The sequence below is a fragment of the Lates calcarifer genome, linkage group LG19 (assembly GCF_001640805.2).
Source record: "Lates calcarifer isolate ASB-BC8 linkage group LG19, TLL_Latcal_v3, whole genome shotgun sequence".
In the NCBI taxonomy this organism is placed as follows: Eukaryota; Metazoa; Chordata; class Actinopteri; family Centropomidae; genus Lates; species Lates calcarifer.
The window spans coordinates 18,843,281-18,862,017 of record NC_066851.1 but is presented as its reverse complement, the minus strand read 5'-3'; the positions used below and the strand labels follow the sequence as shown (position 1 = coordinate 18,862,017).

Genomic DNA, 18,737 nt, shown 5'->3' with positions numbered 1-18,737 from the left:
CATGTCAATGACATGGTATGTTTGTTCTCTTTAAATTCAGGTTAAACCTGTATGACTTCACCTCACCATCATCAGAGTTCAAACCGTTCAATAAACAGTCAAACTGATCCATCCACTGTGCTCAGATGAACCAACAGCCAGTGTTTCTCTTCAGCCTGGAAACCAGTGCAGTTCACTTATAGTCTGACAATATTTTATCACTGAAAGCTCCAGACAATATCTTAAAGGCATGTTTGTTTATTTTGTAGTGCAGTTTAGACCACATGGATCAGTGGACCTGATCCAAACCCAGTGGCCCTCATCAGACTTAGTTGTGATAACATGGGAAGCAGCCACAAAACATCTTCTTGAAGGGGTTGTTTTTATCAGTTGAAGTGGCTCTTTCCAGCTGGACGATTCCAACCTGAATAGTGGCTTCAGTATCTTGGACATTTTTCTGAATGTTTTCGACAGCAACCCCCTGCTCCTCTATGAGCACAGCCACATCCAGGAACAGCTCCTGGATCCCCTGGATCCTCTTCTCCAGCTCCAGCAGCTCTTTGTGACGACTCTCATCTGTAGTAAAGCAGAGCGGGCCGTTTTGCCCTCCATCTGGACGCTGAATACATTCAACTCCTCGCCCTCCATCATCTCCTCCAGCTCCTGCTCGCTGACCTCCCTGCCCACCACCTCCATATGCCTCTGGATCTGACGTTTGCAAGCCTCCCTGTGGCTCATCTCTGTGTCGTTGTAGCTGAACATCACCTCCTGCAGAGCGTTACTCAGACACTGGTACTGTGTTCGAGCTATACGTGCTGTGGGGTCAGCGCTGCCGTGCTGGGCCTCCAGTTCTGCTCTGACAGTGTTCATCCTGTGCAGCCGCTGCAGCACACCCTCTGCCCTGCTCTTAATATCTGCCCCGATTGCATTAGAGTCCCGCTTTGTTGCAGTGGGGTATGTGGTCTTGTTTAAGGCCTGGTAGTTCACATCTTTTAGCTCACTGATGTCATTCTGGATCTGCTGGATTTCCACACGTATCTGCTGGGCCTCCTGTAGGACACCATCCAGGTCCTGGTCAGAATCTGCTGCTGCTGCTGCTTGATGCTCAAACGGGTTGTCCAGCTCCACCGTGCTGAAACCCTCTGAGTCAGTCTGCACCTGATGCAGGTTTGTCAGTCTGTCTTTCATGTCTGAAGGGAAGATGACAGAGAGAGGGAATATTTTTATTTATTCAACTGGATGCAAGAATCTGAGTCAGAACTCTTACAAGTGGTCACAAGATAATGAATGCAATAACCAGTTTTTTGGCGACTGGCAGGCAGCAGAAACTGAGGCCTTGATATTATGACTTTTAGTCCCTAAAGTATGAATCAAACTCCAAAAACACTCACCTTAAGAGATGCATCTCATCTTAAGAAGACATTGGTAGTAAATATTTACTCTCCTTGTAGCTCTGCTTTAGTATCTACAAACTGAAGAGACTATCTGAGTGTTTAGCTGCAAAATATTCCAGCCAGTCACTAACTGTGTTTGTCTGCAGGTGATGTACAATGAGCTTTTAGAGCTTTTTCATTGAAAACAACAGCACACCGCGGCTGTAAACAACTCTGAGAGCAGTGAGAGTGAAGGCAAAAGAACTACAGTCAGGTAATACTCTTCTGTAGGTTCAACACCACATGTGACCTCTTTTACATTTCATGTAGTCCACTGATGCATTCTAAAGATTTTTTTAAGCAACTGTGGAGAAACCTTGCTTGTGCTTGTTCTTGTTCTTGAGTTATATGTCTCCTGAACATGACTGAGGGCATCTAACAGGCCTGAGTTCAGTCAAGCACATAATCTGCTACAAAAAGCAGGAAAAGGTAAAGCTGTTGTTATCAATACGCAGAGTAGGCGCGACCTTCTGTGTCTTGCTTTTCAGTATCATGTAATCTTAGATGAGCATACTTGATCTGCTAGGTCATTTAATCTTGCTCATGACTTACCAAACAAGTTTTCAAGCAGAAAAGTATAGTGTAAAAGCATTTTAGCTGGTAATCTGGTTTTAAGTAAGGGGGGATACTTAACGTGTTTAAGTAGAATTCAACAAAAACAGCAGAGAGGGAAACATATTCAGTCATTCTGAACAGCTTGACGAAAAAGCAGTTGACCAGCAGCAGAAGGAAGTCTGGTTTGTGTTAGCTGATGACTACAAAAGATATATGTAAACTTGTCATTATATTTCTACAAGAGTTGAGTGTGAAGACGCCTCACATCTCAAAATGAGGTTTGTCGTTTGCACTGTATCTAAAGTTCAGATGTTTAAAAATGTGTCCTAAAACACCACCTCAGACAAACCTACAAAACACTGCATATATAAAAGTATAATGACAGTTATTATTACCTTACCTGTATAGCTGTTAGTTATCACCTCACTTCTTCACTGTGGCTCAAGCTGAAATCCAATAGGCAGCGTGACAGCTGAAGAACAGATGAAAGATTTTTTTAAAATGTGAACAGTCATCACTGATGCACCTGTTTAAGAGGAAAGGTTTTTCAGAAACAAAACTTTCTGCATTCCTCTTGTGTCACATGGAGGTGCGTACAGTAAGGTGAAACCAAGCCTGTCGAGGATTGATCATGAAGATCATGACTGATAAATGAGTGTTTACCTTTTTCTATATTCTCAAGTCAGCCTTTTCTCAACTATGTTGGCGTTTATTGGTAGATTTCTAAGTTGTTTTTCATGTTTAACAACACACAGGGTGATGAAGGGTTATGAAAAAAGACTGAGGCCTTGAAAGAGGAAAAAAAAAGCAAACATGTTAGATAATATCAAAGACAGAAGTCTGTACATATTGTCAGTGGACACAGAGAGCATTTCAAAAATAAAGAGGAAGTATGTCAGATATGTTATCTTGTAAAGGGGTGGGACTCAACTGTTCATATGTGATAACAGATGATGAAGTCTTGCAGAAATCAGAAGTCTGTGTAACCACTTTTATAGCTAGTTAGCATAACTTTTCCTTTCAATTTCATGAAATGTAATCGGACCAAAGGTCTGTTCTCGCGCTGCACGCAGTGAAACCACCAACTGTCAAGTGACTACCAGTCATGCTGCCCAAAAAAGAAGCTGCAGTATATCTGAGCGAGGGGAATGGATGTTTGAGGTGATGTGTAGGAAGCTGTGTAGTAATTTCCACAGCAAGCACTGGTTTGTGTCTGATCAGGAATTTCCATCAGCCTCCTTGGTTTTGAGTCATACTGGCTCAAGGGGATTTTTTTTTAGCACAGTTGTTTTTTCATTAAGCTGTAGATACCCACTCCTCCAGCGTTCACCTCTGACATATTCTGAAGAAGAGAGCCGCATGAATGAAACCAGTCAAAGCTAAAAGATCCCCAGTAAACCACAACACAAGCAGCAACTTCTGTTTCATTATTTCATCACCTGTTTCATTCACCTGATCAAGACCTGGACCATTCATACGTTCATACAGCTCACCTGATTTGAATTTACTCCAGAGAAGAAAGAAAGCTTTACATATATGTTTTTGTTTGTTAAAGCACTGGGTTTTAAAGTAAATATTAAAACTTCTATAAAAATACTAGACAGCATGCGAAATTGTAGAACAAACTGTAACCACCAAATAGGAACAAGATGTTAAGTTTCTGAATCAGATGATGGTTTCATACTCCTATGTCAAATTTACATCTGATCTCTGTATTTCCTGTGGTGAAAGGTAAAAGTACATTTACTTACAGCACTGTACCTACAATTTTGAGGAACTTATTTTATATTATTTTTATTTTTATTGTTACTTTCCAGTTTTAATCCTCCACCAGTATCAGCTCCACCAAAGAGACTTTCCCCATACAAACCTCTGTTCCATCAAAACCAGTTCCACCTTGAGCAGCAGTAACTCTAAAATGTTGCTCATATCACAGTTTCATTAATAATAACAATCTAATGTCATACTGGAGAAATAGATCAGTCACAGAGGCTGAGGTCTGTGCGTTTTGGTGGAGTTTTCTTTTTGCCCAGCAGATGTCAGTGGTACAGCAGTACCTTTATCTGTCCTATACCTTACAGTTAATTAACTTTTCTATGGTTCTTTATCATCCCAGAGACTTAGTCTATGCAGTTTACATTAACAAGTTTATTCAGGATGAAATGCTCTATCATGTGGTAGTTAGGAAGTGATGATTTGTATTAGTTACAGCTGTAAGGATACAGTGCTGACCAGTGTTGGCATAATGACTTAAAGTGATAAAAAATCTGACTGCAATTTACATTTAATTCAATTCATACAATTTACATATCCCTGTAGGAACAATTATACGCCACAGCTCATCACTCAGACCAACAGAAACAAACAGCACAGGTGAAAAAGAAACACTGTTAATCAAATAACTAAATACAATCAAAGGTTAGAAACTATATGTGGTATTGGTAACTCTAACAAATATTACCTTTTTCTTCTATTTGTGTTATTGCTATCTAGAAATGTAAAGACAATGATGTGCTGAACCCAAATATTTACCAATGTAAAATATGTGAAAACTGTTTAGAAGAGCCAAAGTCCCTGTTTTCATTAAACTTTACATTTTCTATTCCTGGATATTTAAAATGGGGATTTTCATTTAAGCATTATATCCGTTCTGTTGATTTCTGGAACCAAACTCAGCCCAAAAAACATTACAAGTTGAAAGTTCTGGTTTGAATCTAGTTATTTCTTTTCAGTCAGCTGGTCCTGATTTGAACAGCATGTTTTTTATCAATAAACTGGGCGGCATGAGTTTCAGATGTGGACTTCCTTGTTCACCGGTCAGCAACTGAGCATGTGATCAGGTGAAATCTAACTTGGCCTCATATACAGTGCACTCCTCAGTACTGCAGAGGTACAGAGACACTGAGAAATAGATCACTGTCAACATGCCAAGAATGTATTCTTAATCAAAGGCTGTAACTCTGCTAAACTCCAGGACAATGGTCTATTTTGTGCACTTGGGAACTTTAAAATTTTGTCTCAGACATCCCTCCACCATGTCACCGTGCCAGACTTCTGTTGCAGGAGCCATTTTTCCAAATAAAAAGGTTTATCTGTTTATTCTGCAGTATGTGTGTCACCAAAAAAATCATATTATATGATGGGTCAGAAGAACAGTTTCTGCTTTATATCTTCTTTTAAAAATTTTGGCATTTTCCAACATGGTTCAACTGTGACTGTATATCTCAGTCTTTCAGTCTTAAAACATTACCGAAATCCTGTTGTGATATTTAAAAACTGAGTAGATTTTCAAGTATGTATAAATCAACCTGTGTATTTCATGGTTTACATAGCTGCCATCTCTGGTTTTCAGATGTTTATCTCTGTAACACAGCATGCTTAATCTAATTTGTAAAGCTTCCTTGGTTATTCTCTGCTGTAACAAATTACATCTGTAATACTATGATGTAAAGTCTATGGTAAACTACTGATTTTTTCCTTTCAAACACAAACTGCGCAACTGCAAAAAGACCCAAACACAATATTAAAACTATGCTGACCCTCAGAGTTTCTAATCGAATTTTATGCACAGGGCAAAAAATCTTGGCCAAGCATAAAAAAAGGACACATTCAACAAGATTTAAATTTCATCCATGAAGTTAGGTTTGATACGCTGAAATGCCCAGGTGCAAAAAAAAGGGATGTGTACAGACATGCAGACTGACTCACCGAGACCCCCTGCGTTTTATTTCATTATATTGCATCAGGCCTCAGGAGTTAGGTTACTGTAATCGGTGGAGAAAACATCAGCTGTTTCCAGTTATCCAAAGTTGTGACTCTAATTAATTCAACTTATTAGCGTCGTACTGAGGTTCACATAACAGCACCAGTGTCTCTGAGCATCTGATCAAATTAACATGAATGTCTGTCATGGGTTTGGAGATGTTTCCCCGCTCTAAGATTTCCCAAGGTCTCACTTCGTTCAGCTTAGGTGACACATCACTGTTGTTTTAGGGTAAACCTGTCCTCAGCTTTGACACTGAGGGTAAACTGCCATAGAGGGGCTTCTTACTGACTGTTACACTTTCAGATGTAATGTAAGAATATACAGGTAAAAAGTCAAATTCAGTTAATAGGCAAAAAACTCAGACTATTTTGAGCTGTGAGATTCCTTCTCCACAGGTACAGATATTCATTTACAAATATGACACGACTGTATTAAATAACTGACATAAAAACAGATGGTGGGATGTTAGTAAAATTATAAGCTGGTGTTCTATGCTTGCTGACATTAATAGTAAACTTAATGAAACAGTAGTGGGTGGGTGGGAGTCTCATTACTGTTACATTGTTGGAAGCCACAGCTCAACTGCCTTTGCTTTAAGGTCAAAGACCTCTGGTTTATTTCATTTCCTTTGAGATTGACTGGGAACCAAACCTCAGCTGGACGACATACTGTAGTAAGAAACACATCACTTGTGTCAAAATCCACTATAAAATTGATCTCAGACAGATACAGATTGCAGTAAAAATAAAAACTACTCAAGTGCTGGCAGGGTTGTGGTGAGGTTGGCACATTCACAGGGCAAAGCTGGTGGAGCTTTATGTTGCTAACACTACCTTCCTGGATGTAAAATGGACAACTGAGAGACACGAGGAATTACAGCAGGGATAACAGATTTTAAAGGACTTCTATAGCTACATATCTGCCTTCAAATGAGCAGCCATGCCTCTCCAACAAAATGCTATTTGACAAAATGTGACTCTGGAAATATCCAGTCACATGAGATCATGCTGGCAGCAAAGGTGGATACAATCAAGACATCTCAATCCAATTCAACACTTATAAGAGATTTTGCAGTTAAGTATCTATTCAAATTCATAAAAATACATGTATAAAATACAGCAATCAGTGAGAGAGACACTGGACAGCCGTGCGTGATGCTTATAGCAGGACATGCTGTAACATGTCAGCTCTATAACCACAGCACTTTATTCCTCAAAAGTTCCTGAACAGAACACTTGCTTAATAAATAAATGGTAAATTAATAGACAGTAATATAAATAGTTTATCCCTTTAAGCTCAGTCTTAGTTAAAGGTCAGGCTTCACCAGCAGCCTTGTACTTCATGTTGAACATCTGACTGTTTCATGTGTTGTTCTGGCCTGCTCATGATATTCTGCCCACATGTCTCAGTTTAATCTCCAAATTATGTTAAGTCTGTTTTGCTCCAGAGTTTGATCTAGAGTTTGGTTCATTTGACCAGTCAGTCAGTTGATTTCCATTTTCAAGACAACTTCTTGCTTGACTTTAAAAACATTTTCCATAAGCTTTAATACTCTTATAATATCATTTTACTGCAATTACAGACTCATTGGCTAGTTGGCAAATATATCTTAAATACTGTAAATCCATTAAGACGACAGATGAAAAGGCTGAAATGTTAATCATCACAGTACAACTTACTGCAGGAGTATCATACATACACACACAAGATCTCCTGATGTCCCGTGCATCGAGTCTTCTGATGCTTTGTGAAATTAAATCAACAGCATTTTACAAGTAGTCACAACTTCTGCGTCCTAACATGACCTGCAAAAAATACAAAACAGAAAACAGTTTTATGTTGAAGTGTTTTAGAATTACTGAATATCACAGAAAAGTTGCTTCACTTCATTCCCAAAATACTGAACATTACAGATGAATAAATCATCTTTCTTGAAGGTTTTGTGTAAATGTTAAAAAAATAACAGCTCTTTATTTAAAATATTTAAACAGGAACAGGAATACTGTGCACTTTGTTCATAATGCAGACATCTGATGTCCCAGCTTAAGTCACATAAACACATTAATTCAAGAGGTGGTGACTTATTCCCGCGATGATGACTGACCAAGATCCGGCAACATCATCAGCTGCTACTTGTCACTGTCATGAGCTGACATGACAGGGGCTCATAATCAGATTTACTCGCTCATTTGTCAGACTGACAAAGGTCACAAGAAGGTTGAGATCAAGTCTCATTTTAACAAGTTAGTCTCTGTATGGATTAAACAAACACAGTGTAACATGTCAATTAGTAAGCTTTTTATATTTTTAAATTAATTAAGTACATATAACCCTGGGATCTGTGGTTCTCAAGAACCACTGAGCATAACAGGTCAGCTCAATAACCACAGCACTGTTTTTCTGAGAGGTTTATTTACTTGATGAGTAAATAAATGGTAGATTAATAGATAAATAATCAAACTTTTTCAGTTCAGTTTTAGCTAAAGGTCAAGCTTTTCCAGCAGCCTCATAGTTCATATTAAAAGTCTTGGAGTTTTACATGTCATGTACTGTTTTATGTATTTGTCCTGCTCTGCTCATGATATTCTGCCCAAATCTTTATTTTAGATACTGATGAATATAGATAGATATGTGCGCAAAATAAACAAAAAGAAAACAAGAGGTTAACTTCATTCGTGATCAAGATGTTTTCTGTCCTGTTTCTTCATTAAGTTGTTTATTTTTGGACTCCTAATCACATAAACTCAAACTTCTGGATGCAGTTTTCCCAGACAGGCCACTGTACTTGCACAACTGTGTCCCCATATTTCATGAAAAAACAATAAGTCTCTTCTTAAAATAAATGGTCCAAAATAATAATATCCACTTCAAAGTGAAAACTATTGCACAGCAAAGGGCGACTTTGAAATCTAGCTGCACAAACGACTCATCTGGTGCAGTCTGTGTCTAGTAAAAATATCTCTTTAAATCTATAACATACTTACTACATACTATTTCACAGTTGCGTAACTTCCAATGTATATGTACCCTGAGGTAATGTGTATGGTGGGGCAGGTTCATGCTTGTTGCTCGGACATTGGCTGTTGTCATTTGAGGATAGGCCGTTTGCTCTGCAGCTTTTTTTTTTTTTTCCTCTTCTCATTTTGATGCAGCGAGAGGCGTGCCGGGCCGGGTCGGGCCGGGCCAGGCTCGGCTCATATGCTTCATGTGATCCTGCAGGGAGGTGTTTGGCTAAAAAAAAGTGTTTTTCACCATCCAGGCTGCACCATTTGAGAGCTGACAGCCTCTCTCGGAGCTACCGGCTTGGCTTTTTTGGGGGATATTTCCATCACTTGTGCGGCTCATTCCGGATAGTGACACGCTGCAGTTCCGATAATGGGAGACGCTCAGTCTGCGCAACGGGAGGGCAAGAAGGATGCAGCAGCTGAGGAGGAGAGCGTAAAAGTGGACGATGCTCTGCCTGAGCAGAATATTGAAGACAAGGTATCATCGTATTTCCCACAGATCCTGGTAGATGGACTGGTTTAGATTACTCCTATATTCATGCACAAACTTTGTAATAATGAATCATCCTCATTAGCCATACATTAAGGATTTTCAGTCGCTTTGCAGTAAGAAATGTATTTATTATAAATTCTTAACCAGTCCGACGTTGCTACGTATAAATATGCTGAGGCTGGATTTTGTTGTTGTCAGGACAGTGTGGCTGGTGCTTGCCAGCACATCCATTAACCCCGAGATAAAGATAAAGTCCTTGTCTCATTTGAAACAATTGCATTTAGTTCCTCCAACTACTCTGACTGTGGCTCTAAATTTTTTAAAAAGCTTTGTTGTAACAGGAAGTGGCCATTTATCAATTTCGTCCTGGTGGCTGCAGATGCAAAATATAACCAATACAACAAATCTTTTCCTAGAAACACATAAAAGTGGATGAAAATTTGTTCCACTAGTTTTATTCTGTTAAAGTTCAGGAACTGTAAATGACCCCTGGGTTGCTGACTCTTGCTTTGGTAGTGTGAGGCTAACAAACTGATAGTCTCCCCCTGTTCGCACTGTTTCATTGGTGCTGCAATGGTTTGCATTTACTGTAGATGAAAAAAAAACAAAAAAACAGAAGCAGCGTGGAGGAATAATGACCTTTCATTCTTCAAGGAACCTAAGTAAAGCCCCGGGGAGAGATGGAATTTCCCCTGTGCTGCACTCAGCAGAAGGCAACATCGATTATTTGTGTACAACATGATCACTGGGTCATGCTGAGCAGGAAGTCAATTAGACAGCACTGTACAGCAAGAGTGAAAATAGCTACAATAATGATATTGTGTTGATTTATTGGCATCTTTGCCCTTCGTGGGTCTTAGGCGATTTCATATTGGATGGAATAAGGGGCAATGTATGCTGGTAAGAAATATTTTAATGCTGAATAAAGGCATAAATTAGACTTTTTCCACATAAAATGCCAAAACACCTAATGAGCTATATACTGTGTCACATTGCAAAGCTATCTCAACTTTGGTTTTATATTTATCTACTGTTTTATATTATATATATATATCATATTATATTATACTTCAACCATTTAGTGCACTTAACTATTTTGGCTTACATGACAATATTGTGCAGCAACAGTGAGAGTAAGACCTATACCTATATCTTATTCATCAAAAATGACTGCATAAAAAGGAAAGGCAAGTGCTTTATGTATGTAATAAAATGGGAAAACATGAAAAAACTTTAAAATGGCTGGAAATTACTCCTCTGTAGCAATGTCTACGAATGTGTTAATTGTATTAGTGGGTGCAAAATGACCCAAACGGCTATTTCCAACTGTGCATTTAGCGAGTTACGCCATGCTAGATGAAGTACATGTGTCTCTTGTTCACCTGCTCAGACTTTCCAGACTAATCTGGCTCACGGATTTGAGATTGGGACAATTAGGGTTGTTAAACTGAAAGGTTACAATGACCTCTGACCAACAGTAACTCAAGTGTCTTACAAATAGGACTTAAGAGAGACTTAATCGACTGAAATTTGCATTTATAGAAGTACAACTTCAAGTTGATTTGTTAATACTTCGCTATTAGAGAATGGTCCCTGCTGTACTTTAAATTGAAGCTAGTTTTTGTATGATTAATATGTTTAAATGTTTAAAACTGACCAAAAAATCTAATCTTTGTCAGAGGGGAGAGAGGGAGATTTTACGTTCTGTTTTGTGCTTTGTTTCAGCCACTTAAAAATAATGGGCAAATCTCTGAGATCAATGGAAAAGCAGACAGCTCTATAGCAGAAGTTAATGGTCACTGTGAGGATGAGATCACTGCAGAGGGTGGGTATTCACAATATCTCTGTATTATTGCTGTATTATTATAACAGTCAGCATAATCTTAACAGATGCATAATTGTTGAATATCAGAAGATATAATTTCACCTGTGTCATCAGTCTTTTACAGTTCTTGCAATTCAAGTGTTCTAATATTTAATATCTTTTCTGGTTTAGCTATTCTTTCTCCAGGTGAAGATGTTTCAGAAACAGCAAAGCCACTTGAAGAAGAAACACCATTAGAAAATGTTGAAATTAATGAAAAGGAATCACCTGATGAAGTTGATACTAATGAAGAAGTAATGACTGAAATGGATGCAAAGCAGAATGACATCAATGAAAGTTTTAGGAGATTTTTCAGTAACATTGGTTTGAAACTGACCGTAAAAAGAGGCTCCCCTGAAAAAGCTGAAATACCAACAGATGTGCCTGATGAGACCAACAAGGAAGAATCAAACCAAGCAGAGGACATTGAGGATATGGCAAAGGAAACCAACAGTGATAATGCTGAACAGAATATTGATCTGAATGCAGTACAGGAGACTTACGACAATGATTCAACAACATGTCCTACTCTGACCGATGTTACATCAGAGGATGTTCGAGAAAATGCTGAGGAGAAAACAACAGAAGTTGAATCCGATAATGTAGATACAGCAACACCTGTAGATGAACACGAAAAGGCACAACAGGATGCCACAGTAGAAGAAGACGTACATCCAGCATCTCCATCTAGTCCTGAAGCAGAGGTTGTATCTCCAATTAAAAAGTTTTTTACAACTGGAATCTTTTCTGGACTACGGAAGAAAAAGAAGCCAACAGAAAATGAGACAACTGAGAAAGAACTGGTGGACATGGGTAAAAAGGAAACAGTAGAGACTACAGAACAACAGGATAAAGAGAAAGAAGAAAATGAACTTAAAGAGGAGATCCTCTCTGCAGATGATGGGAAATCACCTCCCAGAGATCCAACAACCATTACTGTCAATGAGCCTGAAATTACAAGTTCTCAAGAGAAAGTTCAAGCCAGTCCCCTGAAAAGGCTCTTATCAGGGTCTAGTTTAAAGAAACACTCCAAAAAGCAGAGAGGCAGGAAATCAAGTGACGCAAAGCTGTCTGACTCTGGAGAACACTTTTCAGATCAGCTCATGTCATCTACAGAGTCAGCTGAGAATCAGAAAGAAGAAAGTCCCGCACAACCCACTGTAGAGCCAGCAGGAGAGGAGGATGGCGCATGGGCTTCTTTCAAAAAACTTGTGACGCCGAAAAAGCGTATGAAGAAACCATCCACAAATGAAGAGACACAAATCCCAGCCTCAGTAGAGGAAACAAAACCAAGTGAAGGGGAGCAACTCTCAGATCAAAGCACAGAAGAAGACAAAAAAAGAAAAGATTCATCTGTGTCATGGGAAGCTGTTCTGTGTGGATCTGGAAGGAGAAGAAGCAGAGGCCGAAAAACATCAGACTCTGAGGATGAAACACCTCAAGCTGAAAATGACAATAAGAAACAAGAGTCCCCACTAGAAGGTTCTAATGAGGTCGATGAAATTTTAGCCTCTTCCCCGAAACAAGCAGGAAGTCCTTCAGAGGGTGATGGTGGATCAACATGGAAATCACTTAAAAAACTTGTCACCCCCAAAAGGAAGGCCAAGGATGAGGAAGAAAGCAAAGATAATATACAGTCTGACAGTGAAGCTACTCAGGATGATCCCTCCTTTTCAATAAAGAAACTTCTTCCAGGTCGAAAGAAAAGGAAGTCTGCTGAAAAACAAGACCAAGTATCTTCAGATGAGGCTGATAAGGACGTAGTTTCAGGTGATGAAGATTCTGAGACACCAGCTGTGGTTCCACTGTCTGAGTTTGATACAGTTGAAACAGGAGTTCACGTAAAAACACAGGCTGATGTAGAATGTCATGTACCCAAGGAAGCAGACTATGAACTGCAGCAAGACCTCATTGATCAAATGGCTGAACAAGTCCCACCATGTGACAGTCAGGAAACTGAAGCAAAAGTCCAAAATAAAGAGGATACTTTAGAAATTGAGGCACCCACAGCTCCTGTTTCAAATGAAGAACCCGAGGACCTTACAGATTTAATCAGTAAACATCAGCAACTCAGTGATATTCCAGAGGAAGGTGTAATTACAGAGACAATGGCCACTCCAGCTTCAGTCACTGAAGAGGCAGCTAGAGATGACACTATAGCAGAGGATCTGATAGAGATCACATCTGAGGCCATAACTGCTCCAGAGCCTGTAGACATTACCTTGGCAGATGAAACTGAGATGATCTCTGCAGTTTCCCAGCTATCAGAGTCTTCAAAAACATCCGGCAACACAACACCAGTCCCAGTAGAATATGATGTAAAAGATACAGAGGCAGTCTTGTATCAGGTTGTTGAAACCATCTCCATAAGCCCAAAGGCAATCCCAGTGTGTTCAGATGAGGTAAGCTCAGAAAGAATAGCTGGCTCTGTCTCACATCAAATACTTGAAACATTTGAAAAAGAGGAACCAACAATTCTGGAAATGCACAGGAGATCAGATGTGACTGTTATTAACACAGGTCTAAATGTTGAGGAGATGGACATTATTAATAAGCTTGCAGCAACAGTCCAAACAGAGAGCATAACTGAAGTCAAGGAAGCCATTTCCACAGAAATTGTATCTAAAGTTCCTACTGAGGAATTCGACACTGCTAAAACTGATGTGGATGAAGTTCATGAGGTCAGTGTTTCATATCCAGAAGAAAGTATAAAAGAAATACAAAGTACTGATGAGAGACAGAATCTTCTGGAAAGCCAATCTGAAGTAATTGAAGTGGTTTCTCTTGATACATCACCTGAAGGTGATGAGATTGTTGCAGATGAAGGTTCTCTAGTTGGGGCTAATCAAGATGAAAAAGAGCCCCTAGACATTGATTCTCAAGAAGCAGAATCAGCTACTACAATAGCTGAAGAAAGTCAGGATGCATGTGTGGAGCAGGAAGTCCAAACTCTGACAGAAAAGGAAGATCAAGTCTTACAGAATATCACTGATCAAGTTCAAGTTGAGGATAAAGATCAACCACCAGTAGAGGTGGAGAAGTTACAAGAATTACCAGCTGTACAAGCTGTGACATTAGATTCAGAGGACAGCAGTGTTCAACTGTTGGAAAAGGAAGTAATATCAGAAGAAATTCCAGCAGCAGAAACAGTTATAGACAAAGCCAAAGAGGAAACAGAGGCTCTCACTGAGGGTAATGTTGAGGCAGAGGAGGAAAACGAATTACAAGCAGATGCTGCTAAAATTGAACATGTTGAAGAACCAGAAGTGTTAGAAGCCAAATTAGATTCAGAAGAGGCTGGCGTTCAATTGTCTCAAGAAGAAGTACCATCAGAAGACATTCCTGCAGCAGAAACTGTTACTGATGAAACAAAACAGACAACAGAGAATCTCAGTGTAGAGCCAGAAAACAAAGAACTGAAAATAGATACTCCAAGTATTGACCATCATCAAGTTGCTGAAGTTTTAGAGGCTGTGCAAGTACCCACATTAGATTCAGAGGAGGATAGTGTTCAGTCACTTGAAAAAGAAGTTATATCAGAAGCCACTTTGGAGGAAGAAACTGTTACAGATGCACCCAAAGAAGAAACAGAACCTCCAACTGAAGTCAGTGAGCCAGTGGATGCTTCTGAAACTGATCATGTTCAAGAAGTCGAGGTATCAGAAGCAGCACAAGAAGCAAAACTAGAGTCAGAAGAGGATAATGTCCAATCACTTGAAAAGGAAGTAATATCAGAAGAGATTCCACCAGCAGGACCGGTTACAGGTGAATTACCACAGGCAACTGAAGGCAGTGTAGAGCCAGAGGAAAAACTATTAGTAGAAGATGCCAAAGCTGAAGATGTTCAAGAACAAGAGGTATTACCATCTGATGTAAATGACATTGTAGCTGAAACAGAAACAGAGGTAGAGGCATCTATACCTGCTCAGGTAGTCACAGAAAGTGTTGAGGAAGGTAGTATTCAGGAACTTGAAGAGCAAATATTGTCTGAGGATGTTCCAAAACCTCCTTCAGTAACAGAGGAAACAGAGAATAAAGTTGTGGCAGAAGAGAGCACACCACAAGATGTTCAGGTCAGGCAGGAAGACCAAATCCCTGAAGTTGTAGATGAGTTACAAACATTAACAGCAGTTCATGTGTCTTCTGTTAATGAGGAAGAAAGTAGTGTTCAGGTCAGAGAAAAAACTGAAGTAACCCCAGCACCTTGTGTAGACGATGCTGCAGTTATAGATGAACCCACGCACGAGTTGCAACTCAGTGCGGTGCAAGCCAACGTTGAAGTAGAAAAAGAAAGTGAACTTCCTGGTGCTGAGACAAAGAGTGCTGCAGTTGAGCATGCCATAGTAGCAGAAGTGACCACATGTTATCTAAAAGATGTTTCAGCTGCGATACCTGATGTTTTGATAGAGAAAACATCAGACGTTCATGAACCCTTGATAGACTCAGTGGCAAATGAGCAAGACTTCAAGAGGACAATCGAGACTGCAACGGCATTAGTAAAAGATGATGTGACTGAGACAGCAGAGGAAGGTAGTGCGGTTATGATGATAAATGTGCCTTCAGTGCAGTTTGAGAACAATCACAGAATTCAAGTGCAGGTGGTTGATGTTGAGATCAGATCAGCTGAGCCGATTGTTGACACAGTGCTAGAGGTAGGGGTAACAGAAACCAAAGAAGTTATAGATGTTTGTCATGAAACAGTTAAAGTAGTAGACATGCTGTCTGCCACATCAGAGACTGAAGAGAACTTAATTCATGAGGAAAACAAGGTGACCATTCAAGAGGTTATTCATCATGTGAAGGAGACCTTACCAGAGACAGTACCTGAATCAGAGGTTGACAACTTGGAGCAAGAAGTTATAAAACAACCAGCTGCTGTCACAGAGGCAAGTGAGATAGCTGAGGTAAGTGTAGTGGAGGATCAAAAAGTGATGGAGGATAGTACTGGAACATCCATGGAAAGACAAGATGAAGCACATGCTATCATCAGTGATGACTCTGTAACCGAACAGCAAGTGTTCAAGGATCTCACGCAAGCACCTGATATTCCAGGAGGTGAAGATGCCTTGATCCATGATCACAAAGAGGATTTGGAGGAACCTAAAGTTGAACTGGAAAAGGCTGAAGCAGATGTCACAACTGAAGAGGTCAAATTGCCATCAGGTGAATTAGCTGTGAAGAAAATTAATGAGGAAGCAGAAATTTCACAAATTGCCCAGAGTCAGATTGTAACACCTAGCAATACTGGATTAGTTGTCCCCCAAAACACTGGAATAATCTCTTCAATAGGTAATGTGGAGTCCCCCTCTAGCCTTTCTTTAGAATTCAAACTTAACATACAGTTTGGGCAAGCAAAAGCACCAGCTTCTCCACCACCTACAACAGAGAGAATTGAGCCAGTGAAAAAGACAGACATGTCTGAGGTTGGCATTCAGGCAGTAGAACCCAAAGAGAAAACAAACCCGACACAAAGTGCTGAAAGCCAGAAACAGGCGGAGTTAACTGAGGTTGCTGTTCAGGCAACAGAAATCACAGAACCAGAACCAGCCAAACCAGATTCAACAGAAACAGCAGTGATCATGAATCAACCAGTACTACTGGATGTTGACATGCAAGCAGTGGAAACTGTAGAACCAGTAGAACAAATCAAATCAACAGAGAAAGTAACCCCCAACGTCCAAGCAACAGAAACAGTGCAAACAGTAAGGCAAACAGAGAAAAGAGAAGTGTTCCTGAGTCAGCCAGTACTCTCTGAAGCTTGTGATCCAGAAACAAAAGCAGAGGAACCTGTCAGACAAACAGAGGAGGAAAATGAACAAGATGTGTGGATGGATGCTGAGGAAGACATTTACGCTCAAGACGAAACAGGTGTGTCCCTTCCTGAGGTTCAGGAACCCCTAGAACATCAGGCAGAAAGTGAGCAGGAGGAAAAGGCAGTATTTGAACAAGAGACTGAAATAGCTCCTAATGCCAAGCCTGAGGAAGAAGGAGGTCAACAAGAAATGATCAAAACAGAAGGAACATGTGAAATTGAGAGTGAAGGTGAAGATTTTGCTGTTGCACTTGAGCATCCGGAAACTGCAACTGCAAGTGTCACCACGATGGAGTGGGATTAATTCAGCCTAACTTCAGTGTCATCGACTGGTAAGCCTCTTTATTTACCTTTGATTTAGTACAATTTTTGCAGGATCTAACCCATGAATCAACTTGTTCTTTCACTGAAATAATGCATCACATTTATTGAAATATGCAATCAAATGAATTAATTTCATGATTCATTTTTTTCTTTCAAGGTCAGACAATCAAAAAGGAGGTCGTTCAAGATTGTAAGGAGTTATCAAAATGCCATTATAAAGGAGAACTGACTGACAGAAGAAAACAACCGGAGACAGCGTTTTGCTGCTTTTTTGACATTATGCTCAGCCAAAATATTCCAATATTTACTGATGAAACTTGTCTTGATTTGTAAGATTATTTTATTAATATTATAAAGTGTGTGATTAATGAATGGGATCAAGCAAGAGACACATCAACTGGAAGTGCTACTCTTCTCAGGGGGCATTCAGTGGGATTTTAGAAGTGTGACACTGAACGACATTTACTATGCAGTTGCCTCTTTCAGTAAATTTGATTTTTTTTTTTTTTTGCTAAATAGCTAAGTTTTAATTACTAACCATGCTTGGACTTTTCAATCATATTTCACATTATATTCTGTTTTTGAAAAATAATGTGTAGGAGAATAAGACAGTATTTTTGTTAACAATCTGTCTTTTTTATGGTATAATGCTTAGAAACATTTGTGTGTTAAACACATAATTCATAATGTCCAGGATCCAGGTACAGCAAACATTAATTTCTCTTGATATATAGTATAGTATTATATGTATATATTTCATAGCTTTTACTATGTATCAATTCATGTTCATCAACTGTTTTGTCATTCAGCATTTGTTTAATCATTTCACATAACTCCATTTGGATCTATGCAGGAACGAACAATAGGCAGACCTGAGCATACTGCAGTTACATAGTATTACTGTATATTATCTTGTACATAATTACTATTTTAATGCTTATACAAGCCAAACCGTGCTCATTTCGAATCTTCAAGAATTTCTACTGTGACAAATTTAAAATAGAAAAAATGCATGATGAGAGCATGGCACATCTTTGTTTTTAAAAAAGTAATAATTTACACTATATTTTTGATTTCAAGTTTAAATTAATATTCACATATGTATTTATCATTATTATAAAAGCAGAGCCTTAAACCTAAACAAACATGGCAGCTTTTCTTGTCCTATTTCATTTCCCAGCTTTGTGTGTCTGATGTCAATGATACCGTAAGCTTGGCAATCATAGTGTGTGGTATGGGTGACAGACGAAATAAGGTTATGACAGGCTATTTGCTGTCTTTGGATTTTCCTCCCATACACTGACTTTATTGGAAAATTCTTGCTGATCTCATATGTGATGTCAACTAATGACTAAATGCAAAATATAGACCTGTTACTTGTGTTTATATATTTACCAGTGTTTTATTAATAAAATATTATTTTATTTGAATAAATTCATACTAGTATATTTCAAGTTCTTCTTGTATTGTAAATTTTCTTGTGTATTGAAAATTCTGGTGAGCATA

General features: G+C 39.1%; 2 protein-coding genes across 2 annotated transcripts; one reads left to right on the top strand and one right to left on the bottom strand.

Annotated features, from left to right (window-relative positions):
* Positions 1 to 221: 221 nt before the first annotated feature.
* On the bottom strand, positions 222 to 2,523 carry LOC108901994 (syntaxin-11-like). The gene is given in 3 exon segments (XM_018703679.2): positions 222 to 555; positions 558 to 1,169; positions 2,368 to 2,523. Coding segments are annotated over 2 exon segments (858 nt in total). The 5' UTR covers positions 1,168 to 1,169; positions 2,368 to 2,523; the 3' UTR covers positions 222 to 307.
* Positions 2,524 to 8,819: 6,296 nt separating this feature from the next.
* akap12a (A kinase (PRKA) anchor protein 12a) lies at positions 8,820 to 18,685 on the top strand. The gene is made up of 4 exons (XM_018703684.1): positions 8,820 to 9,216; positions 10,957 to 11,056; positions 11,228 to 17,239; positions 17,389 to 18,685. Exons 1-3 carry the CDS (start codon positions 9,109 to 9,111, stop codon positions 17,209 to 17,211), a joined length of 6,192 nt encoding a protein of 2,063 aa, XP_018559200.1. The 5' UTR covers positions 8,820 to 9,108; the 3' UTR covers positions 17,212 to 17,239; positions 17,389 to 18,685.
* The last annotated feature ends 52 nt before the right edge of the window (positions 18,686 to 18,737 follow it).